This window comes from Periplaneta americana, chromosome 3 (assembly GCF_040183065.1).
Source record: "Periplaneta americana isolate PAMFEO1 chromosome 3, P.americana_PAMFEO1_priV1, whole genome shotgun sequence".
Taxonomy (NCBI): Eukaryota; Metazoa; Arthropoda; class Insecta; order Blattodea; family Blattidae; genus Periplaneta; species Periplaneta americana.
In genome coordinates, this window is record NC_091119.1 from 145,265,996 (window position 1) to 145,292,289 (window position 26,294).

The window sequence follows — 26,294 nt, forward strand, 5'->3', positions numbered from 1 at the left end:
TTCCCTCCTTTCTACGACCCTACGACATAACCACTTGGACGGACAGTAGATAGCATGTCTGAGTAATTTTATCTTTTCGGATCGGACAGAAGTGAAGATTGAATTTACAATACGTAAGTACTCTTTTATAGAGTAGGTACAGAATTATTTCAACATGAGTTACTAGTACGAAGAACGAAACTGGTAATTGGAATTAAGTACAATAGTCTATAGTGCGATAATATGCACATTAGAACTGAAGCCCGTATCGAAATGAACGGCCACCATTTAAAAAAAAATGTGTTTAAATATCCATATTATGATTATTTTTCAATTTAACTTCATTCTCTATATTGTACGCAAATGTGCTGTAGACAGTATAATATACACTGCATAATGAATACGTCCACATGACCAGCTCAGTTCGTGAGTAGAAACACTCATTGTTAATACTGTACTGTATTTTGATTAAACAAAAACTTAATGAAAATAATTAAACTCAAAAGCGCAATATTTCCTAGTTTACGTAAATGGATGAACTACTTTTCTTCCCTCCTATGCCTAGTAAAGTGATTTGTTTGTATATTACGCCTGCATCATCGAACTCCAGTCGTGGAAGGGGGCAGCAAACGGCGTTGATCCAGAAGTATAGGCAAGTTAATATTAAAAATGTTAGTAAAAATAAAATGATGTCCCTGTACTTGCTGCCCCTGCATTAGAACAGAGCATTTGTTTTGTACCGGTATGTCTGTATCCGCTTGAGCTGTACTGTGTACGTGTAAACCCCCTCCTCCACATACAGCAACGTAGCCAAATGTCTGTTATTGTAAACTTTAATAATTAGCTAAATATTGCTATTAGAAAAAAATTATGAGGATATTTTCTCTTCCTTATGACATGAATAATAACAGTGAACAACAAATTTTTACTTTTTGTCTTGCTCCGAAATATAAATAGGTGAATATTACTAATATGTGTGCCCTAAATCTGAATTTAAAATTCCATATTGCCCCATTACGTACCATTTTTCGGAGAAAATGAATTGAATTTGTTATGACAAAATTGATTTGTTTTTAATTTTTCGCTGCTACTGATAAAATTACAACACATTAGGGATTCAAAATGCCTCATAATACTCGCAAAATGTGTAGTGGATACAAGAATGATGTAGCATAGTTTAAAACACAACAACAATAAAATATTTCATGCATATAATGAGAAAAATCTCGGAATTTGAACTTACATTTAAAATAATTTTCTGGATGACTTCTGTTTATAACTAGACCCTGGACTGTATCTTACAAGGAGCCAACAATAGTCTGAAAGCATGCTGGATGATGATCTTTATATCGCCTTTCCATTTCAGATATTTCTTGATGAAATCTTTCCCCATGCTCGTCGTTTACAGCTCCAAAATTAGGAGGAAAGAATTCCAAATGAGAATGTAAAAAGTGTATTATGAGAGACATATTACACTCCATTTTATCATATGCACTTAACATGATTTCCACAAATTCTATAGTCCTCTGCCCTAGAATTTCCAAGGAAATTTGAGCAAACGTCTTTGAAAGCGCGCCATGCCATTCTTTCTGTAACGGAAAGTTTTTCCTCAAACAAAGGGTCAGCCATAACTTTGTGAATTTGTGGACCGATGAAAATGCCCTCTTTTAATTTTCCTTCACTCAAACTGGTAAACTTTTCCTTGTTTGTTCATTGCATAGACCTCACTTTGAACTGTTATGAAATTTACTTAATAGAAAGGACCAATATCTGTTTATTTATTAGGGGTGCTATTCATAGACATTTCGCAGCACGCGCTACGAGCGTACTAAGCTACCCCGGCTATCCACTGGTTACTTGTACAGAATTCAAATCATATCCTATCACTAACACTGGTTTATGAATACGAAAAACGCTGATATAATCCACCGAAAGCGCGCGCTAAAAATGTCTATGAATATGGCCCTAGAAGTACAAAATAACATGCCAAAAACCATAATAAACCGTAAATAAGTCATAAACTCATAAAATACATTAGCTTTTGTTTTGGTTTATACCCCCAACCCGCGCCAGATGTTTCCTGGGGGAGCGCTTATCGAAAAGTGAAATCATAGTATATCTTAAAAATCTTACGTGATACGAAGAAAAGAAATGCATTTTCGGATTCAGCGCACATCAAACCATAAGGAACACATTGTTTTAAGTTGGAGAAAAATTATTGTTGTTCAGTGTAATCAGTTAAAATAATGGCACTTATATCCCTTACACCGTATATGTACAGTGTGTGTGTGTGTGTGTGTGTGTGTGTAAAAATGTTATGTTTTATTTAACGACGCTCGCAACTGCCGAGGTTATATCAGCGTCGCCGGTATGCCGGAATTTTTGTCCCGTAGGAGTTCTTTTACATGCCAGTAAATTTACAGACATGAGCCTGTCGTATTTAAGCATACTTAAATACCATCGGCCTGGTCCGGGATCGAACCCGCAATCTCGGGCATAGAAGGCCACCGCTATACCAACTAAGCCAACCGGGGCGATGTATGTACAGACGTGGACAAATTATTAACAAAAATTGACGATTTTTATGATAATTCTGTTTACAAAATTTGACTTTTCAATTTAGACTACAGCTGACAATTTTGCATATTTCCATCATTACAGAAGACAGAAATATGCAAAAATGTCAACTGTAGTTTAAATTGAAGAGTCGAGTTTTGTAAAGATATATAATCAAAATCTTCAATTTTGATAATAATTTGTAAATTAGCAAAAATGTCAACTGCATTGAAGAGTCAAATTTTGTAAAAATATAAAACAAAAATCTTCAGTTTTGCTAATAATTTGGAAATATCCAAAATGTCAACTGTAGTCCAAATTGAAGAATCGAATTTTGCAAAAATATACAATAAAAACCTCCAATTTTGCTAATAATTTGTAAATATGCAAAAATATGAAATGTAGTCCACATTGAGGAGTTAAATTTTGAAAAAATATACAATACAAATCTTCAATTTTGCTAATAATTTGGAAATACACAAAAATGTTAACTGTAGTCTAAATTGAAGAATCATATTTTGTAAAAATATGTAATAAAAATCTTCAATTTTGCTAATAATTTGTCCACGTCTGTATGTATGTTCGCGCGTATATGCCGTTAGGCCTATCTTTCACTAGCTCTTTGATCTGTGTCAATTTGTTCTGGATTTTTGTTTGTTACTATAATAGATGAATAGATGTGTCCCATTACAGTCAACATTGAAAGCATGTCATTTTAAGTCCTGTACTTGCTGTAAGTTATGCTGCTGTTCCGTGACAAGTTTTAGTTATTTATGAAAGTTTGCTGCGCGGTTCAATGCGTAGTACAGTACTGAGAATCTAGCCCTTATCCATCAGCTGCATCTTGTGTACTTACTTGTACATCGGAGTGATGCCCCAGTACGTACAGACACCAGGCGACTGCAGTTGATGCAGTGTCATGCCCCTAATAGCAAACAACACATTGAATGAAATATACAAGAGATACTCGTAAATACATGTACGCATGAACATAAGGCTATTTTGTATGTCAAAACTTTCAATCTTACTGCAAATATGAATGTGTCAACTTCCTCTCGGATGTCATCATATGTTAGTACAATCCCGTCTTCATTGTCTTCCAGCATGCGATCCAACAAAGCCAATCGACGCCTTTCTAATTAAAAGAAAATTGAAATTAATATGAAAAAAGCAGGGTTTAAGTTAGAAAATAAATAATTGTCGCAAAAATGCACAAATGAAAAATTATATTTGTGCAAATTGCGAAATGCTTGTTTAATATTATTAATTATTGTTTAAAAAAATAAAATTAAAGTAGGCCTATGCAGAAACAAAAAGTTACATAGACCTAATTTGTTTCTTGGAGTTTTACTTTCAATCCATCTTATCACACTCTAGATAGACTTACGTAAGTAAATCATTAGACGTAAGTATGTTTATACCTTATTTTATTTCAAGGAGTGCAGTTCGGTGTTCAAATAAGCCATCGAACTGCACTCCTTGAAATAAAATAAGGTATACAACCAATTACTGCTGAATTTACGTCACATTAAAATACGTTATTTTATGGTCACTCTAAACATTGAAATTCTTTACTGGTAGGTCCTTTATTGTTAGCTGAGTGCTAACTCTTTTTACTGAAAAGAGTTCTAAATCCAATTTTTACAAGATTCATGCAACTAAATCTTCGCTCACAATTCACAGTATGCGATGGAATTATACAGGGGCATCATTTTATTTTTACTAACATTTCTGATAAAAACAGTGGTGGGAATATTCCCACAACGATAAAAACATAAGCAACGATAAAATCTGGCTATACCTTTCGAGCAACGGTTGCTACCCCCTTCCAGGACTGGAGTTCGATGGCGTAATATACAAACAAATCACTTTACTAGGTAAAGGAGGGAAGAAAAGTAGTTTATCCATTTTCGTAAACTAGGAAATATCACGCTTTTGAGTTTGATAATTTTCATTAGGTTTTTGTTTAATCAGAATACAGTACAGTATTAACAATGAGTGTTTTTATTCACGAACTGACGTATTCATTATGCAGTGTATATTATACTGTCTATAGCACATTAGCGTACATTATAGAGAATGAAGTTAAATTGAAAAATAATCATATGTATATTTAAACACATTTTTCTAAATGGTGGCGGTTCATTTCGATACAGGCCTCAGTTCTAATGTGTGTAATTCCAATTACCAGTTTCGTCCTTCGTACTAGTAACTCATGTTGAAATAATTCTGTACCTACTCTATAAAAGAGTACCTTACATACTGTAAATTCAATCTTCACTTCTGCTCGATCCGAAAAGATAAAATTACTCAGACATGCTATCTACTGCCAGTCCAAGTGGTTATGTCGCAGGATCGTAGAAAGGGGGGGGATCACGTGGCAGTTAATTACTTAACGAGGCCCTTTTATTTAAGTTATTTTAAACAGTTGTATGGGTATAATATTACATAGATGCCCAATTCCTAACAGAAATTAATGTTCTCAGAAAAGAGCTAAGACAGCCCAGCCACTAGCTTTTACAGAGAGGCGAATAGAAGCTGGTGGGGAAAATCGGAATGCGACGTAGGCAAATGGACGACAGTACCTGTGCGAAAATGATGCAATATTGAAAGCTCTTTTGTCATTGGAAAACGCGAAGATATTTTTGGAACGTACTGTGATGGTAAGGCTACTATGACTGTATATGCTGTCTTGGATCTGTGTGGAGGACGGTTGAACTTCATTAGTAGAAAGGGTAGGAGTGAAGTGCATTCAAAAACTCAGGTACAATAAAAATTGAAGTAAAAATAAAATGATGTCCCTGTATAAATCAATTAGAAGAAGTTGTTCACTTAACTTACATGATTTGCACAAACTCTTTGAAATCAATTTCTGAACATCTATTGTTCAATACCTTTTCGAACATTGCCCATGCCATTAACATTTAATTTAAATTCAAATTAGTTCATACACATCTCTGATTTCATTTTCTCCATTACCATCTTTGTTTCTGAAGTGCAATGTGGTTGTCGAATTTTTAGAAGTCGAGTAGCAAAATGTGTTAAATGCGACCGTCAGAACACGATCTCGTGGTTCAGCAAGAATGCCGGTAACTTAGGTTTGACTCGCTCTCTAGTTATGGAAATATTTCATGGAAAATTCTCATAATAATCTTCAGAATTAAAATTACAATTACAACGGTTCTTACTTTCTGTCACATTTGACCGAGAAGTTGCACCAGAAACTTGTCTTAATCTCTCTTGCTTTCGTTCGTTGATTACCTGTGGAGCGAAAGTAAAAAACATAACAATGTCTCCTTCTTGCAAAATTAATAAAAAACACAAAATATAAATTAATTTAAAAGGCATGCATTAAAAGTGAGTACCTTTATTTTACTCATAATAGACTATAATTGAATCAGGAATTTGCAAAAGAGACTAAGTCCGAAAAAGTAAATTTTAAGAAAACAACAAAAAACCTTTTTGTATAGATCTGGATGTGTAACAGTCCAAACATGTTGACACAATTTAAATGTGTACATTCTATAGGACTTGATGCCCTTTAAATGTGAAATCCAAGAAGAGTGTATGGAGAGCCAGAAACGGGTATAAACTCAATTTGCAAAAAATATGGACTTGGTCCCTTTGCAAATTCCTGATTTAATTATACAGAATAGAGAAATGCTTAGATGCATTTGAAATATGGATATGGAGAAGAATGGCTGGTTCACAATAAACCGGGAGCGGAAATATTGTTAAAATAAATATATTTAAATGTGGGCATTCACAAATGCTCACATTTAAATGCATTTATTTTAACAATATTTCTGTTCTCGTTGTCGTTTCCGTTTCCGTTTTATTGTGAACCAACCTTAATGCAGCGCGTGAAATGGACAGACAGAATAAGAAATGAAGCTGTGCTGGAAAGAGTGGGTAAAGAAAGAATAGTGCTAAAACTGATCAGATATAGAAAAAGAAATTGTCTGGGCCACTGGCTAAGAAGAAACTGCCTACTGAAGGATGCACTGGAAGGGATGGTGAAAGAAAGAAACGTTCGGGGCAGAAGAAGACATCAGATGATAGACGACATTAAGATATTTGGTTCATATGTGGGGACTAAGAAGAAGGCGAAAAATAAGAAAGATTGGAGAAAGTGCTGGGTTTACAGTGACAGGGCTGCCCTTGGGCAGAAAATTATGAATGAAAAATGAATATACGGAATAACCTCTTCTTCTGCGGGAGCTACAACATCTATACTGTGCAACTTCAGAGTTGAATTCTGCAAATAGAACATCGGTTCACATAAGCAATATATGAGTTCTGCTTCATTTTGTTTTCGAGCTGCAGTCTAGTTTATCTTCATAAGATACACTCAAAATTACTATTTTGCATTTTCATACAAACCTGTACACGTCTTAAAGAACTGGACTTAAACGATTTTTAAATATAATAATAATAATAATAATAATAATAATAATAATAATAATAATAATAATATTTAATATGTATATTCTTTTACATTTCAAGAAAAAAAGTGAACGTGAGAATATCGTTAATCTATACTAATAATAAATCTGTAGCCAAAATTTTTCTGGTAATTTTCGAGTTTCCAAAAATAATTGGTGTTAACATGTATAATTAACCATCCTGAAACCGAAAATCGCTTTTTTGAAATTTTTGTTTGTATGTCTGTCTATCTGTCTGTCTGTCTGGATGTTTGTTACCTTTTCACGCAATAATGGCTGAACAGATTTCGATGAAAATTGGAATATAAATTAAGTTCGTTGTAACTTAGATTATAGGCTATATGACATTCAAAATACTTTATTTAAAGGGGGGTTATAAGGGGGCTGAATTAAATTAATCGAAATATCTCGCTTATTATTGATTTTTGTGAAATATGTTACATAACAAAAGTTTCTTTAAAATGATTTCCGATAAGTTTTATTCTATGCAAAATTTTGATAGGACTGATATTTAATGAGATAAATGAGTTTCAAAATTACAATAACAACGCCATCTAAGGCGGTGTAATGAAATAAAAAAACAAATGACTTCGTCTATAAGGGGCCTTGGACAACAACAATCGAAAGCTATGAAACATAGCCTACAGAGAATGTTTCTGTGTTTGTATGAAGTAATATCGGAAGCAAAATTAATCGATTTGTATAATTAATTATTAATTCACCATTGGAAAGTGTAGTTGCTCTAGATGGACATAATGCTATAATGTTATTACAGTAACTTCTGAGTGAATTGAGGACAGGTAAGATTAAAATAGCTTCTTATGCACAGAAAACTTGATAGGCTATTCTGTACATTCGTTTCCTATATTTCCTAAAATAATTTTTATGTCCAAATGAGTGGTAGCTGGATCAAAATGATCGCATTTTAATTTTCTAAATAGAATTTAAATTAAGTAACATAATAAACGATTTATCCTTCTATCATAACGTTCCCTGGATCAAATGTCCTATTTTAATTATGTAATTATTTTATATTTATTTCTAACGGGTGCAGCGGAGCGCACGGATACGGCTAGTAACACAATAAAAGAACAATATTTGGGAAACTAAAGAAAATGTACAATTACGGAGCAGCTTATGTGTCATCCTTATGAGAATAATTTGTTTCTCCATTCATTAATTAAAAGATTTACTCTCGCTTTAGTAGAACATTTTTGAAAAGAATGTTCCAGAACGTCGTTTCTAATGTCTTGAAATAAGTATTATTATTTAACTAGCTAGCTAGTGAGTACAAATTAAAATTATAAAGCAAAAATGTTTCTAGCCACTACCGTAAGAGCAAGGCTCGCGTACGGTATGGTCTTAGCCAGTAATATAACATAAAATTTACAAGGACAGTTTACTAAATGCAGTAAGTAACTTAATTCAAACCAATAAATAACACACAAGAGAGAAAAAACATATTTAATATAAATTGACAATTAGACAGAAGCCAGTGATATTCAATAAAACATTAATATAGTCGACAGAAATAAAGGTAAAAAAAGTACACACATTAATGAATAATTTTATAAATGTCTTTTTCAAAAGCTTCAGTTTTAAAATATTTCAAATTTGGAAAATGGTTTGTAATTTTATTATAAAGTCTTGGGTCGAAACTAGCACCATATTTAAGAGCTACACTTGTATGATATTTAGGCTCAATTAATGGGAAAGTAGACTTTTGTTTTCGAGTACGATATTCATGTCGATTAGATTTATATTTTATTTGATTTCTGTAGTAGTAAGTTAGTAAACTATTAACCTACTTATTTCAGAATTAAGCTGGACATAACATCAGTACTACATAATATACACGAGCCTTATACTTACTTTCTCTGAGAAGCTGTGGACTATTTTAAGACATTCTGTTTGCTCCTTTCCGTAGTGTGTTCTATAAAATATTGCATCAGGTTTTAACCAAGGCGTGATAAATCGTCTCTGTAGAATTTCTCTCATTCTGAAAAAAAAAAAAAAAAAAAAAAAAAAAAACAAAAAAAAAAAAATGTACACATTTAAAAAAATTAATATATACATAGGCCTACGTCCTTCTGTGACTTAAAACCACGTCTTTCTTCTCACTAGGGTTGGGGGTAACTTAGAAATTGACTGTTATACAGAGTGATTCAGGACCTCTGCAATAAACTCTGGGGATCGATGGATCTCGCAATGAAGATCATTTTTCGTAAAACAACCCATGTTCTCTGTTGCCTCATTTAAGAGCTAAGCAACATCGAAAAAAATACATGTTTTAGTGACATTAACAACTATGAAATGAATTATTTTTTAAGTATGTTTGCTGACAAGTTACAGGTGTTCTAAGTGTCTACCCTGAACCTGATTACATTCATTACACTGTCGTAGCAGTGTCGAATTTGATCAAAGCAGCTAATACTTGCATAGTCGGTTCTTCTCTGATGAAAATTCGAGTAGTGTACAGCTGTCAAAAGAAAAAGTGGCCGCTCTCCTGGAACAAAGTTCCCTTCGGGTATCTTCGCTACAATTCGGAGACAGGCGATGTTACATGTTGTTGGACCACGTTGCCTGATATCTACAGTTATAATTGAAGTATTCTGTGTGTTATCGATAGCATAATGGTAGCGTTCAGGCCTTTTATTCATGAGGACCTGCGTTCGACTACAACCACGTGCTTTTTATGTTCTTTTTTGTTCTGTTTTTGAGAGAGACAAACTATACATAATGGCTCCTTTTTCTTTTACGATTATTTTAGTAATTAGCATCAGGTTCATTAATATATTATGCCATGACTTTATCATTATGATATTGTGACTGCAAATGGAAAGAAAAAAGATTTTATTCTCAATAAAAATATCTTTCGTGGCATAAACAAAACAAATTTACTGGCGTCGGCCTTAAAACATTCAAACAATTAAGCGTTCAAAAAACAAAACAAAAAGCCATAATTCAATATTTAGTCTATCTTCCTCTTATCTCGATCATCTTGCAGTCGAGTGGGCATGGAATTGACTAGTCTATGCAAATAGCGACTGTTTTTAGACACGATATTCCAGGCATTCTGAACATACATACATAAGTGTTCTGTCCATGGGCAGGTCTTTCATTGCAAACCCAGCAATCTCCAATCTTTCCTATTTTCTGCCTTCCTCTTAGTCTCCGCATATGATCCACATATCCTAATGTCGTCTATTATTCTTTTCAACCAGAGACCCAACCAGTTACTTTTTATCTTTCTAATCAGTTTCAGCATCATTCTTTCTTCACTCACTTTTTCAAACACAATTTTATTTCTTATTCTATCTGTCCACTTCACACGCACCGTTCTTCTCCACATCCACATTTCAAATGCTTCAATTCGTTTCTCTTCATTTCGTCGTAATGTCCATGTTCCTTCCCCATACAATGCCACACTCCACACAAAGCACTTCACTAGTCTCTTCCTTAGTTCTTTTTCCAGAGGTCCGCAGAAGATCCTTCTTCTTCTATTTAAAGCTTCCTTTGTTCATGTTTGCAGTTTTTCTTGGGAAGGATAGGCCTAAATGCGGTAACATCCCGTTGCTTTCCGCACACCACTATCTCTTTCGCATCTTATTAAATTCCAGGGGACCCAAGCGTGGAGATGAGGAGAGTGGATTTGACTAATTGGGCCCTCCGGACTTCACCGAAAGTCACGGCAAGGGTTAAATATTAATTCTATCAGGATGTTTGACCCTATCAGAGATCGGGAAATCTCAATTAGCCTTTGCCCCCTGCATCCTGGACTAGCTTCTACGAATCATCAGAAAATCTTAGAGTGTGATTGGGCCAATTTTTCCGAAAATGTTTCCACACTTTTGCCCTCGTAGCTCAGCGGACGAACGTCGGAATTTAGATGTCAACGTCTCAGGTTCAATTCCTCGTTACTCCTTTTCATTTTATTGTGGTTCAAGATAGTATAATGTAATAATACAAAAAGAAAAACTAATAGCAGTATTATGCAACTGGATTTTTCCAAACCTAATATTAAATTTGTTATTTATATCGCTAAAGAACGATTACAGTATAAATAACTTGAATATTATTTATACAGTATCACTAAAGAACGATAACACAATATAAATGATAAATATCGGTTTGTTTAATTAATATAAGATATTATATAATACGTGTTTAATTATCTAAATAAAGTAACCTATTTTACAAAGAAAGATGTTTATTTGTGTTATAATAATTACCTACATAAAATACAGATTATTTATATTGCGAAAGAACAATAACAATATAAATAACTTGAATATTATTTTATAATGCTAATGAAGGAAAACAGAATATAGGGTAAATGATAACTTGAATATTATTTATATCGCTAAAGAACGATAACAATATAAAAAACGTGAATATTATTCATATCGGAATTTCACAGATTTATTACAGATGTATTTAAGAAATTGTAGAAGAATAGTAATTAGTAACAGTGTCCTACTTATTCTTCTTGGAGCCAAATTTGTAACTTTTAAAAGTGTGGTTACTATGTTGAAGTGTATGTGTTGCAACGGATGCTTGATTTGTTATGTATGTGAGTCAGTTATGGGATGCTTGATGTCGTCGCAATGTCGTAATTATAGTTTGATTGTGTTTGTGTGACTATTGTGTATTAATTTATGATGTATGGTATGGAAAGCTGCATATTTGTGTTATAGAAGTGTTACGTATGTGTGTTGTTAATGTTTTTGTATGTTTCAAATTGATAACTGATATTTGTTTTGCAATCGCAATGCCTAATTTACGGATTGTTTATGTTTTGTTTACATCGCGTAAGCTAATTTAATTTTCTTTTCCATTTCTCTTTATGCTTATCTGTTTTGTGTATAAAACTATAGCCCTAACATACATATGTAAAATAGGGCTAACCCCCACTGGAAATAATAATAATAATAATAATAATAATAATAATAATAATAATAATAATAATAATTATTATTATTATTATTCATGTCGTTATAAAACGATAACAGAATACAAATGATGACTTGAATTTAATTCATATCCCTAAAGAACGATAACAAAATATAAATAACGTGATATCCATCAAGAACGATAACTGGATATAAATGCTAATTTGAATATCATTTACATCACTAAAGAACGATTAAAAAATAAAATGGAAACTTGAAGAAGGCGCGAACCCACAACGTTTGAATCATTAAACAAGCACTCTACCGCTGGTCTGCGAGGAGCAGATATGGAACACTTCCAAAGTTCCGGAACTGCTTGTACAAGCACATGCATCGTGTAACATCGCCGCGACCCGAAGTGGACTTTGAAAATATTCGCTGTTCACGAGTGCGGCCACTTTCTTTTTGACAGCTGTACATGTCCAAAAAAAAATAAAAAAAGATTAAGGACGTGAAGTCGGGTGATCACGTTGGCCATGCAACAGGTCTGGTTCTCCCTATCCATTGATCTCTGTAGATGTTGTTTAGTTGTGTTCGTACAACAGTCTTGCGATGGTGACTAGTAATTTCGAGCAAGAGTTATTTTATGCCCGCTGCGCGCGCGCGGAGCTCTTTACCTGTAAACATTGCTAAAGGATGTACAGATCTTAGAACACAGCGCGTCATGACGGAACGGAAGCGCTTAAAGCTTTCAAGGAAGAGTGGAAGATACAATATTTATGCTTCGAACATGGTGATGAAGTCCGGTGTTCGTTGTGTAAAAAAATATCATTTGCAAAAAAAAAAAAGCAACATAAAACGCCATTATGAGACGCAACAAGAAACAAAATATAAGCATTATTCAGGAGAAAAGAGAAATAAATTAATTTCGGAATTGACATCGAAGGTAAATTAATTTACATTTGGGTCAGTAGATTATATCTAGATTCCTTTTATTTCTTTATTTTAAATGTATTGTTGATGTTTTATTTGTTGCTTGTTTCTGGATATTTACTTTTATTAGACTACGTGTTTCTTTAATTTAGAAATAATACTTTATCTTTTATTGCACTTTAACTTATACTATTACTAAGCTCAAAAAGCTAATTCACTTTTATTCCAATAACTATTTTCAAGATTTTGAGCAAATATGAACTAAATATTTTGAAAACTTTGATGAAAGGAGCTTTTTTAGTAACGTCAATATAAAATATACTTAAAAATATAATTTCAAAACTATTAGACCTAATTGCACCAAATTTTGTACAGATTATATTATTATAGATATGTTTATATAGTTTAAATTTCAAAAAAATTGGCCGAAAATTGTGGAAGTTTTAAAACTCATACATATCCCCTTAAATGATTCACCCCAAAAATTACGATGGCTCTCAATATCTTAATTTAATCAATTTGTTTTTTCGTGTTACGTGCATCTCACAAATCACTCTAAGAAAACTCATTACATAATCACGACTGGAGAATAAAGACTACATTTTCACAATCACACAATCAATATACTCTATTTCAATCAATATTATCATTATTATTTTTTCAACAAATACTCAAAAGTACTTAGAGATCACACACGTCGAGCAGGTAGACCCTATTAGTTTCTCCTAACGAATGAAGTGAAGTATTTACATAATAAATAATTGCTTTTAACAATAAAATAGTTTACATACAATTAACTTTTCCTATTTCTCTTTTTGTTCCTAAAAAAACCCTTCCCTTTGTGATTTGTTTATATATGTACATGTGTATTAAATAACTGAGTCATCATCATCATCATCCTTCACGAATTAGGCCTCTGTAGACCTGTTTCGGCCCCATCTAGCAGTCTTCTTAAAGGTCTTCCTGGTCGACGATGTCCTCTAGATTTATACTGCATCATAATTGTTGGGATTCTTGAATTTTCCATTCTTCTTTCATGATCTAGCCAATTGAATTTGTATCTGCTGATTTTTTCTTCTACTGACTCTACTTCTAATTGTTCTAAAATTTCTTCATTCCTTTTTCGGTCTAAAAGAGTATATCCTGCTGTTCTCCTCAAAAATTTCATTTCCGTTGCTTTGATTCTGTTCACGTCTTTTTTCTTTAATGACCAAATCTCGCTTCCGTATAAAAGGGTGGGTAATGCTAGTGTATTATATATTTTTATTCTTGTAGATTTTTGTACTGATTTAGCTTTTAATGCATTGTTTATTATTCCTAGAATTTGTGTAAATTTGGTAATTTTCTTGTTCACATCTTTTTCATTTTGATAAGATATTTCACAACCCAGATAATTGAAATTTTGCACTTGTTCGAGGCATTGGTTATTGTGTATTATCTTACTTCTGACTGGGTCTTGTCCTAAAAATGCCCTAAAAATAACTGAGTAATTAGCCCTATTACATAGCCAGAAATTTAGTAACGCAAGTTATTGTAATAGTTGCTGCCTTTATTCGCTGCATGTGCATGTACATCCCTGATGTCTACGTTACGACGCTATGTAGTGGATGCGCTATGTGCTCGTGATCAAGTCGAGCTCTTCTAACATGATTGGGAGCTACAACCCTGTCGTACAACCAGGTTGAAGTGCGTTAGAACGTTATGTTGAATCACATGTCCCATCACATCGTGAAGGGTACATCCTCCATGAGCAGCGGAAGCATGTTCCGAAGAGCGCTTCATTCAAACGGGGCAAACGTTAATGCTTACCTGTCAATAGCCGTTACGTATGCACTATCAGAATCTCTTTGCGCGTTCATGTTTGCTCCCATCGCTGTATCTGAAAACGATAGTGCAATGTTAGATGCAATTGAGATAAGACAAACGATTATGTTCACTTTCTTCTTTAACTAAGCAAGGCTTTACTACAGGGACATCATTTTATTTTTACTAACATTTTTAATATTAACCTGGCTATACCTTTCTATTAACGATTGAAACAGGAAACACCGTTTGCTACCCCTTCCACAACTGGAGTTCGATGATACCGGCGTAAAATACAAATCACTTTACTAGGTATAGGAGGGAAGAAAAGTAGTTCATCCATTTATGTAAACTAGGAAATATCGAAATTTTGAGTTTGATAATTTTCATTAGGTTTTTTTAATCAAAATACAGTACTGTATTAACACTTAGTGTTTTTACTCACGAATTGAGCTATCCATTCGGACGTATTAATTATGCAGTGTATATTGTCTGTTACAGCACATTAGCGTACAATATAGAGAATGAAGTTAAATTGAAAAATAATCGTAATATGGATATTTAAACACATTTTTTAAAATGGTGGCCGTTCATTTCGATACAGGCTTCAGTTCTTTTGTGCATATTATCGCACTATAGACTATTGTACCTAATTCCAATTACCAGTTTCGTCCTTCGTACGAGTAACTCATGTTGAAATAATTCTGTACCTACTCTATAAAAGAGTACCTTACGTACTATGAATTCAATCTTCACTTCTGCCCGATCCGAAAAGATAAAATTACTCAGAAATGCTATCTACTGTCCGTTCAAGTGGTTTTGTCGGAGGGTCGTAGAAAGGGTGGGGAATCACGTGACAGTTGATTACTTAACGAGGCCCTTTTATTTAAGTTATTTTAAACACGTGTATAATATTACGTAGCTGTCCAATTAATGTCTTCAGAAAAGAGCTAAGATAGCCCAGCTACTAGACTTAACAGAGGGGCGAACAGAAGCAGGTGGGGGAAACCGGGATGCGACGTAGGCATACGGACGACAGTAGCTGTGCGAATGTATGATTCAATATTGAAAGCTCTTTCGTCACCGGAAAACGCGAACATATTTCTAGAACGTACTATACTCACTAATTCAGTACTGCTTATGCGCCCTCGGCTCTGTGTCGTAAACGGTTGGAAGTTTACTAGTAGATGGGGTGGAAGTGAAGTACATTAAAAAACTCAGGTACAATAAAAATTGAAGTAAAAATAAAATGATGTCCCTGTATAAACTACTGTGTAGTACTAGTATTCCCCTTAGGAAGATGAGAAATAGAATAGATGAGAATCAAAATCTTTGTGATAATAATCCTCTTATTACTCGTATGCATATAATAACTGTTTAAATTAGTTGTCGCTGAACATTTATGGGCAGGGTGCGAATTAAGATTTCTGATGGGGGCGAGGGATAGAATCCTAGATAGAGAATAACATACATAAAATTATTATTATCCTCATTCGATACGACTCAACGCTTGGCCGCACTGAGTTGCTTGTCTTGCATCTTGATCATAAATAAGCTTAATATTGCAGCTACGTCTAAGCTGGAATACAGTTGCCTACTCTCTTACTGTACCTAACGTCACAGACCAACGATACATCCCGTCTGATACAACATAGAACTGCATCTTATGACTGGTTCAGAATAAACCGGGAACGGAAACGACAACGTGAACGAGAACGGAAATATTGTTAAAATAAATGTATTTAAATGTGAGCATTCACAATTAACTATTGCAAATGCTTATTTTTAAATGCATTTATTTTAACATCATTTCCGTTCTCGTTCGCGTTATCGTTTCCGTTCCCGATTTGTTGTGAACCAGCCTTTACTCACGCTCACTCTAGTTTGTGTTGAAGCCGGAACACGGTCATAGTGAGTGCTTTAAACCACTGAAGTGTAAAAGTCGTATTATTTACTTAACGTAACATTTGTATTTGTGACGAGGTAAAATGCCGAAGACAAAAAGTTCGAAGTATGAAAGGCTGGAGGACTTAAATTAGGAGTTCGGAGTCAATAATTTCTGTGTGAATGTGGGCAACATTACATGTAAGTTGTGCAAAGTAGATATAAAAGCTACAAGAAAACAGTGCTTTGAAAGACACTGCAATACAAAATGGCATAGAAATATGCTTGAACGTAACTCAAAACAAGCAGTACCATCAAACTCTGAGAGAGAGAGAGAGAGAGAGCGAGCACGATAAGAAATTCATGTTTTGCAGGGATCTATGTGTCATGATGTCAATGCCAATATACCGCTTAATAAATTGAACAATAAGCACTTCAGAGAATTTCTAGAAAAGTACACGAAGGAACATATTCCAAGTGAGCCCCAACTCCGTCAGCACTTTGTACCCATACTTTATGAAGAAAACATGTTTGTCATGCAGGTAGACCCTGCCCAACTTCGAGCTGTTGCGTCATTAGATTATAAAGTCAGTAGTTGCTCTACTTTTATTTCAGGTTGGATGTACTCTACGAACATGCAGTAAGAACATGTTTGCCTGTCGCTTTCTCTGCTGCATCACCTGAGTTCCAACTACTATATGGACTATTTACCCGCAACTTGAGTCTTTTGGTAGCAGGAATACTAAGCTTAATCATAAAAATAATTATATCCATGAGCAGACTTAAGATAAGTGTAATTCCTAAGTTATTGATTGTTGTTAGCTTGCTGGTGATGATAATACATCAATATTATTTTCTTTGCTTAGTTTATACTTTATAAAGTATAGGCTCTCGTATTAAAACAATTATATTTTGTAAAGGGGAAGAAGTTATCCCTGGCAGAGATGTTAATGTGAATTTATGAGAGGGGGATAACTTTCCAACAAGGAAAATCCCCCCCCCCCAACCCCCCGTTAATTCGCATTCTGTTTATGGAGAATTCACAACTCTCTGTGGCAATAGAAATCCTGTATGTTAAAGAAGTCGAAGACAGTTCTCATAAAATATTTGATCTACAGTTCTATTTAGTGAAAAGTAAATGACTACGTAAAATTCTATGGATTAAAGACGTGAAGTCGGGTGATCACGCTGGCCCTAACATGCTGATAAATGGGCTATTAAAATTCAGAGTTTAAGCTATTTTTAGACACTTTTTGTGTCTTGCGATTCTTATTCACAACTTTTTTATATCCCACCTTTACTTTAGCGTGCCTACCCGTGGCTTTTCAATGGGGATCTCGATTTGATGGTTTTAGAAGATTTCTTAGTGGATGCTGGTTACTTACCACATATGGTATCCAGAGCGCAAAGCTTAGCGTATGGAACGATGTCGAACGAAGGCTTGTTCAGTTCCATCCGGAGACGATCAGCGAAGATCAAGCTTTCCCTATATACAGGCTCCAGGAAGTCCTCCAGAATGTTGCTGTGGAACGAGTTGCTTAAAAGCTTTCTTCTCTTGTGCCATTTCTCTCCTGCAGATCATTAAGACCATTTGAACAGTTACAATAGAACCATCGTAACGGATGTCAAAAGATCTCTGTGTATTGTTGACAGTAGGCCTAAATTTTATTTTCATAGGAGTACAGATTTCATATAGTATGTTGTTATTTAGTCAACTGTCCGAAGACAGGTCTGAACCTCACAAGTGATACCAAGAAGGCACCACTTATGAGGCAACTAGGGCAGGACATAATGGGGTAGGGTGACCAGTTCCTTTTCCCCTTTGCATACATCGCCTACAAGCTACATATTACACTAATCAGACTTCAGATGCATACACAAAATTGTCCTTTCTCTGACCCACATCGTCAAGTGAGATGTAATAATAATAATAATAATAATAATAATAATAATAATAATAATAATAATAATAATAATATTGTAATTTTAGAAAATAGTATAATGATACACATTTTTCCGGAGGCTACGGTTACAAATGGTACGATTTTATTCACCTCCATTCTTGTATGCTGCGCACAAATTTCCTTAAATAACCCTCTCCCTGATTTATGTACGAATTCTCTTTATCCACATGGGAAGTGGTCTTCCTCTTTTCTTTCGTTCAAGTGGTATCCATTCCGTTATTTTTCTTGGATAAAGTGAATAATTTAATTTGAAACATTCATTGTATCTATAAACAAATGTCATTTATAATATTTTCCCATTGAGATAATCTTGTAGATGGTCACTATTACTAGTACTATTGCTTTTAATTTTTATTTCATATTACAAACTTCTGATGCAATTGGTAAAACTATTAGGGGCAATTAGTTCCAAACTACCGTTGTAAGTGGGCTAATTTGCAGAGAAGCAATTTCATTTAGCAACTTTACACTCAGCAATCAGATTTCACAGTATTGCTGGTCATTTGACAAGAAAGGAATATATTTAGTAAGCCATTATAAACCATTGCTATATTTTAACATGTGTGCCACTTTTAAATAGCGATTTTTCTAAACAGAAAAAAATAAATTAGAAATTAGTATGTTCTCTGTGAATATGTATTTGATGTTTGTTTATGAAAGATTAGTTAGATACCTCAACTTAAATCATACGATTTTATAAATAAAATCGGACATTTTCCTTTTCGTGACGATAAGCATTGTCTTTTCTTTAGAATCCATTAAATGAGAAGTTTATCTTATTATTTTTGTAACACAACAGTATAGAATGTCTTTGAATGATGATCATTTAAACTATAAACTGTATTATGATTGGGGAACATGATTAAATACTCCTACAATAATCCCACAAAACGAGAAGGTTGCACAATAACCCTCAGACTGAGGTGCTAGCCTTCGGGCTCTCCGGGCCACAGCATAAGATGCTCTGCTTGGCCAGTATATCGGCTTGTTCATTACCGAAAACCGCATTGTGTCCTGGCAAGAATAGACCTACATATACGAGTACTTTAAGTGTTCTGCAAAAATTCAGTTCCTTAGGACTGCATTCCTGTTTGTACATGATTCACTTCTTCATGCCATTTTATCGATTCAGCTACAGCATCCTGTTCTCGTGAACAGGAGCGCTCCTCCCTGTGATGATCTACCCTCTTCTCGGATCCATGGTATCTGTTCGCAATCTCAATTTTAAATCTTGATGGCCAGCACATTATAAGAAAAATGTACTATCTGTGGAGTTACAAGGAAGAAAAGTCCCTAGAGAGATGAAGCGGAATGTTTCAATTTCATAGTTTATGGAGTTTTCCTATTGAAAACAAACTAGTGTGGGCAAAGCTCGAAATTTCATTGATGGGCTGCATGAACATACTTTCAGACTTGCAGAAAAAAACCTAATTCCAAATTTTCCATCAAAACCAACTTTCCCTTCTGAAGTGGCAAGGATTAGTGACAAAAAAGATGGCCGATTTGAAAAGATTCGAGCCTTACCTTCCTCACTGTCCAGAAATTCAATTCTTTTATGGACATTTGTATTCCAAACCCACTTGTGTCTCTCAAGAAACATAATGTAAGTTATACAGGGACATCATTTTATTTTTACTAACATTTTTAATATTAACCTGTCTATACCCGTTAGAGAACCGGAAACACCGTTTCCTATCCCCTTCCACGACTGGAGTTCGATGATACTGACGTAAAACATAAACAAATCACTTTACTAGGTATAGGGGGGAAGAAAAGTAGTTCATCCATTTACGTAAACTAGGAAATATCGCGATTTTGAGTTCGATAATTTCCATTAGGTTTTTGTTTAATCAAAATGCAGTACTGTATTAAGAATAAGTGTTTTTACTCACGAACTGAGTTATCCATGCGAACGAATTCATTATGCAGTGTATATTATACTGTCTACAGCACATTAGCGTACAATATAGAGAATGAAGTTAAATTGAAAAATAATCATAATATGGATATTTAAACACATTTTTGAAAGTGGTGGCCGTTCATTTCGATACAGGCTTCAGTTCTTTTGTGCATATTATCGCACTATAGACTATTGCATCTAATCCCTATTGCCAGTTTCGTCTTTCGTACTAGTAACTCATGTTGAAATAATTCTGTACCTACTCTATAAAAGAGTACATTACGTACTGTAAATTCAATCTTCACTTCTGCCCGATTCGCACAGATAAAATTACTCAGACATGCTATCTACTGTCCGTCCAAGTGGTTATGCCGCAGGATCGTAGAAAGGGGGGAAATCACGTGACAGTTAATTACTTTACGAGACCCTTTTATTTAAGTTATTTCAAACAGCTGTATAATATTACGTAAACGTCCAATTCCTAACAGAAATTAATGTTTTCAGAAAAGAACTAAGACAGCCTAGCTTTTACAGAGGGGCGAGCAGAAGCAGTTGGAGGATATTGGAATGCGACGTAGGCACAGTACCTGTGCGAAAATATGATTCAATATTGAAAGCTCTTTCGTCACTGGAAAACGCGAACATATTTCTGGAAAGTACTGTACTCTCTAACTCAGTGCTGTTTACTATATGCAGCCTTGATTCTGTGTGGAGGACAGTTCGAACTTCATTAGTAGAAGGGGTGGGAGTGAAGTACATTAAAAAACTCAGGTACAGTAAAAATGTTGGTAAAAATAAAATGATGTCCCTGTATTATACAGAACTGTATAATTTTGTAAAGGTTTTTGCATACAATGTACTTTCTTACTGAATTGTGTGTGTGTTTGAAGCAGAAACCCCTCATGTCCAACATGTTTAATACATTAAATCTTGGAGCTGAAAATAACAGGAAGCCTCTCACTTTACAGAAAACATGTGCTTTCCATATACTATACATAGATTAAAATGAATTCCAATTTCTGACTCTGCATTCAGACTAATTCATTTTTTTCTTCTCCTGAAGAATGACAATAATTGGACATGAGGAATTTCTGCACCAAGGGATGCATTTATTAATTGGTTCAGAACAGGGGTGCCTGGTTGTGCTGCGCGTATCTCAAGGAACAGAGTTCGGAGATGGCTATTTTTCAGTCAAGGACGAAAACATATCATGATATAAAGTGTGTAAGTTAAGCATAAAAGTTAAAAAGGGTCGTTATTTACAAAAAGCATTGTGACTCTAAAAGACACATCGAGCATCAGAAACTGTTTAGTGAATCGTTTTCGGATCAGGTCACTTTTTATTATGACTTGTGTCTGATGCTGATTTGTGCGAATATTCCGTTCTGTATACTTCGGAATCCACATTTTAAATACCTCATTGAAAAGTAGGGGAGAGTTGGGTAGTATCGGACATCGGGTAATATCGGACAGTGAGTTTATTTCATCTACAAACAGATGATAGTACATGAAAGACATGGTTACGTTTCTGTGATGTCGCATACAGAAACGTAACCATGTTATTTAGATACTACCATGTGGTGGTAGATGAAAGAAACATACTGTCCGATATTACCCGATGTCCGATACTACCAAACTCTCCCCTATATGATTAGAAAATTGCCGACTCCAACAACCATGCGTACACAATACTTACTCTCGTGTTATGAAACAACTTTAATAGTACATTATGCAATGAGCCTATAATGATAGTAATTAAGAATCGAGTATGGATATTTATGAAACGAGCGCAAGCGAGTTTCATAATTTTCATACGAGCTTCTTAATTACCATTATAGGCGAGTTTCATACGACTTTTTATGCTCGACCATATTTCTAACTTGAAATTACCGGTATTCAGATGTATACATTTTATTTGTATCTGACAAGATCGGAAGTGACCTTGTTCTAGGCCGTGAATTGTGAGATGTGCGCAGACTCGAAAGTATTGATTTTTTCAAAGGAACAATAATGTCATTGACCTTGACGTAGTCCCGTTAAACTTGATAATATTATAACCTTGATTATTGAATTCGACATTGAAAAACGAGATGACCAATTTATTTGAATATTATTTACAATTAACGCTAATTATTATAGTAACAGAACATAACCTTCTGCGACAGTATTGGATTTCCAGCCTCCGTGACTTTTCGCTAATTCTCTTTCCATTGCATATCCGAGAATAATCGATACTTGCGGTTTTATAACGGTACAAAGCTGACTTGTCATTGGCTGAACACATGTAATCTGAGTTATAATTGGTGAAGACCTGTACTTTAATGAGTAGGTGTACTTTAATGACATGCATTAAAGGACTGCTACCAGGTGTATAATTAGTACATTTTGGCATGGTCGAGCATAAATTCTATACGCTCAGTTGTTGGTAACAATAAAAGGGTTGAATTAAAACTGAAGAGTGTCCTTAAAAAATCATACATATTCGGAACCCTATGAAGTGCAATATGAACTAAGTAAGGAACAGGTACAAGGTTATAATAAATAAAACTATTTCAAATTCGCACCGATAACATCGTGTGTTGTTGAAAGAACATTTTCTTGTTTGAGTGACAATCGAAACAGGTTTATATTTGACAATTTACGAATGTACAGGGATATAATTTTATTTTTACTAACATTTTTTATATTAACCTGGCTATACCTTTGGATTAACACTTGAGAACTGTTTGCTACCCCCTTCCACGACTGGAGTTCGATGATACTGGCGTAAAATACAAACAAATCACTTTACTAGGTATAGGAGGGAAGAAAAGTAGTTCATCCATTTACGTAAACTAGGAAACATCACGATTTTGAGTTTGATAATTTTCATTAGGTGTTTTTAATCAAAATACAGTACAGTATTAACAATAAGTGTTTGTACTCAAGAAATGAGTTATCCATGCGAATGTATTAATTATGCAGTGTATATTATACTTTCTACAGTACATTAGCGTACAATATACAGAATGAAGTTAAATTGAAAAATAATCATAATACGGATATTTAAACACATTTTTGAAAATGGTGGTCGTCCATTTCGATACAGGCTTCAGTTTTTTTGTGTATATTATCGCACTATAGATTATTGCATCTAATTCCAATTACCAATTTGCCCTTCTTAGTAGTAACTCATGTTGAAATAATTCTGTACCTATTCTATAAAAGAGTACGTATCTTACGTACTGTAAATTCAATCTTCACTTCTGCCCGACCCGCGCAGATAAAATTACTCAGACATGCTATCTACTGTCCGCTCAAGTGGTTATGTTGCAGGATCGTAGAAAGGGGGGAAATCACGTGATAGTTAATTACTTAACGAGGCCCTTTTATTTCAGTTATTTTAAACAGTTGTATAATATTACATAGACGTCCAATTCCTAACAGAAATTAATGTTTTCAGAAAAGAGCTAAGGCAGCCCAGCCACTAGAATAGTAGTAGCAGTAGTAGTAGTAGTAGTAGTAGTAGTGGTAGTGGTAGTGGTGGTGGTGGTGGTGGTGGTGGTAGTGGTAGTGGTAGTGGTAGTGGTGGTAGTGGTAGTGGTAGTAGTGTTAGGTAGTGGTAGTAGTGGTGGGTAGTGGGTAGTAAGTAGTAAGTAGTGGGTAGTAAGTAGTAGTAGTAGTAGTAGTAGTAGTTTGCCTGGCAGAGTTAAGGCCATGAGGCCACTCAACCAGGTTTCAATAATATACATGAAATACAAAATTTTTAATTACAAAACAACACAAAAGAAAATACCTTAGAAATTACATAAAATATAGTAGAAAATTACAATAGTCGAGATCAGTTACATAATATAAAATTACAAATAGTTAAGATCGGTTATGTAATATATAAAATAAAGTAGAAAATTACACATAATCAAAATCAGTAACATAACATAAGGGGAATATATATATACACACGCACGCACGCACGCACGCACACACACACGCACGCACGCGCGCACACACACACACACACACAAAATTTATAAGACCTAAAATGCCCGAGATAAATTCGACGATTAATTCACTTGAGATATATTATACAGTTAATATACTAATAGGAGAATACATATGGTTTACAAGGCATAAAATGTTGCTTACCAAAGTCGTACTAAATGGCATACAAACACAAACGGTTAAGTAATATATCAAGACAATAAAAAAAAGAAAAGAGAAAAAAAAAGAAGAAGAAGAAGAGAGAGGAGAAAAAAATAACAACTTGGGAAAAAAATAACAACACGAATTTACAGAGAGGCGAGCAAAAGCAGGTGGGGGAAATCAGGATGCGACGTAGGCAAACAGACGACAGTACCTGTGCGAAAATATGATTCAATATTGAAAGCTCTTTCGTCACTGGAAAACGCGAACATATTTCTGGAACATACTATACTCACTAACTCAGTACTGTTTATTATATGCGACCTTCGTTCTGTGTGGAGGACAGTTGGAAATTCATTAGTAGAAGGAGTGGGAGTGAAGTACATTCAAAAACATCCATAGTTGTACATTGCAACAAAATTAGTGACACTTAAAGTACACAATTATTTAGAATGTATCACCATTTTCTACAAAGAATAGAATGAAGTAAGTCGCTTTCGTATATTTGTGTTGTACACTACTTGTTTTAGTCACACTATTATACCGAGCAATATTTTGATTCAAGTATGGCAGTGCTCTGTAGAAGTCCCTGCACTACCCTGAGTTGATGTAAACAACACAACTTACATAACACGCGACGTAGTTAACTTCATAGGGTAGGTGTGCAAACTTCCAGCCCTTCTGATGACATCATCTCTACTTACCAGAACTCGTAAGCAATCCAGTCCTGATCCATGGCAGTAGAAAACTGTATTCATAGCTCTTGTCGATGTGCACGCTGGAGTTCAGTATGGGCTGTAAACAAATTCACAAGAAAAGGCAGAGATTTTGTGTGTGTCAGTTTGGTTAGTTTGATTCCGTGTATAGTTGGTATAGTTCATGTATTTAGTTAGTATAATTTTTGTGTTCAGTTGTATGGTTTTGTGTGTTTTAGTTTGGATAGTTTGACTCCGTATGTAGTTGGTATAGTTCAGGTATATAGTATAATTTTTGTGTTCAATTGTATGGTTTTGTGTGTTTTAGTTTGGATAGTTTGACTCCGTGTGTAGTTGGTATAGTTCATGTATTTAGTTAGTATAATTTTTGTGTTCATTTGTATGGTTTTGTGTGTTTTAGTTTGGATAGTTTGACTCCGTGTGTAGTTGGTATAGTTCAGGTATTTAGTTAGTATAATTTTTGTGTTCATTTGTATGGTTTTGTGTGTTTTAGTTTGGATAGTTTGACTCCGTATGTAGTTGGTATAGTTCAGGTATTTAATATAATTTTTGTGTTCAATTGTATGGTTTTGTGTGTTTTAGTTTGGATAGTTTGACTCCATGTGTAGTTGGTATAGTTCATGTATTTCGTTAGTATAATTTTTGTGTTCAATTGTATCGTTTTTGTGCGTTTAGTTTAGATAGTATGGGTGTTTAGGCTGTACAATTTATGTGTGCAATTGGTATAGGTTTTTGTGTATTTAGTTTGTGTGTGAGTTAAGATTATGTATGTGTTCAGTTCGTGCAATTTTTTTCTTTTTCTTTTATCGTGTGTTTAGTGTGGACAGTTGTGTTCAGATTATAATTTATGTGTTCAGTTTGCATATTTTTGTGTGGATATTTAGTTCGCATAATTTATGTGTTTAGTCTGTATTGTTTTTCATGTTTAGTTAGTATAATTTGTTTATGTGTTTAGTTTGTAGGTGTATAGTGTAAGCTCTCTTGGACTGGCTCCCCAAGTGTAGTAGACCTTCAGCTCACCCTACACTCCTGTAGGAGGCCGTTGCCCTTATGGGATTTCAGGCTTTTCGTATTTCGTATTTCGTATAAAGGGAACAATA

The 26,294-nt window shown here is 34.4% G+C and overlaps 1 protein-coding gene across 1 annotated transcript in view; it reads right to left on the reverse strand.

Moving 5' to 3' along the window:
* The window catches only part of LOC138697056 (cytochrome P450 4c3-like), a 58,829-nt gene that overhangs the window by 13,135 nt on the left and 19,400 nt on the right, over window positions 1-26,294 (reverse strand). Inside the window, exons 3-9 of the mRNA XM_069822651.1 lie at window positions 25,183-25,273; window positions 17,878-18,063; window positions 14,615-14,684; window positions 8,853-8,979; window positions 5,724-5,796; window positions 3,564-3,670; window positions 3,392-3,460 (exon numbers count right to left, since the gene is read on the reverse strand). Coding sequence (XP_069678752.1) covers window positions 3,392-3,460; window positions 3,564-3,670; window positions 5,724-5,796; window positions 8,853-8,979; window positions 14,615-14,684; window positions 17,878-18,063; window positions 25,183-25,273 — 723 coding nt within the window. The remainder of the gene's footprint in view (window positions 1-3,391; window positions 3,461-3,563; window positions 3,671-5,723; window positions 5,797-8,852; window positions 8,980-14,614; window positions 14,685-17,877; window positions 18,064-25,182; window positions 25,274-26,294) is intronic.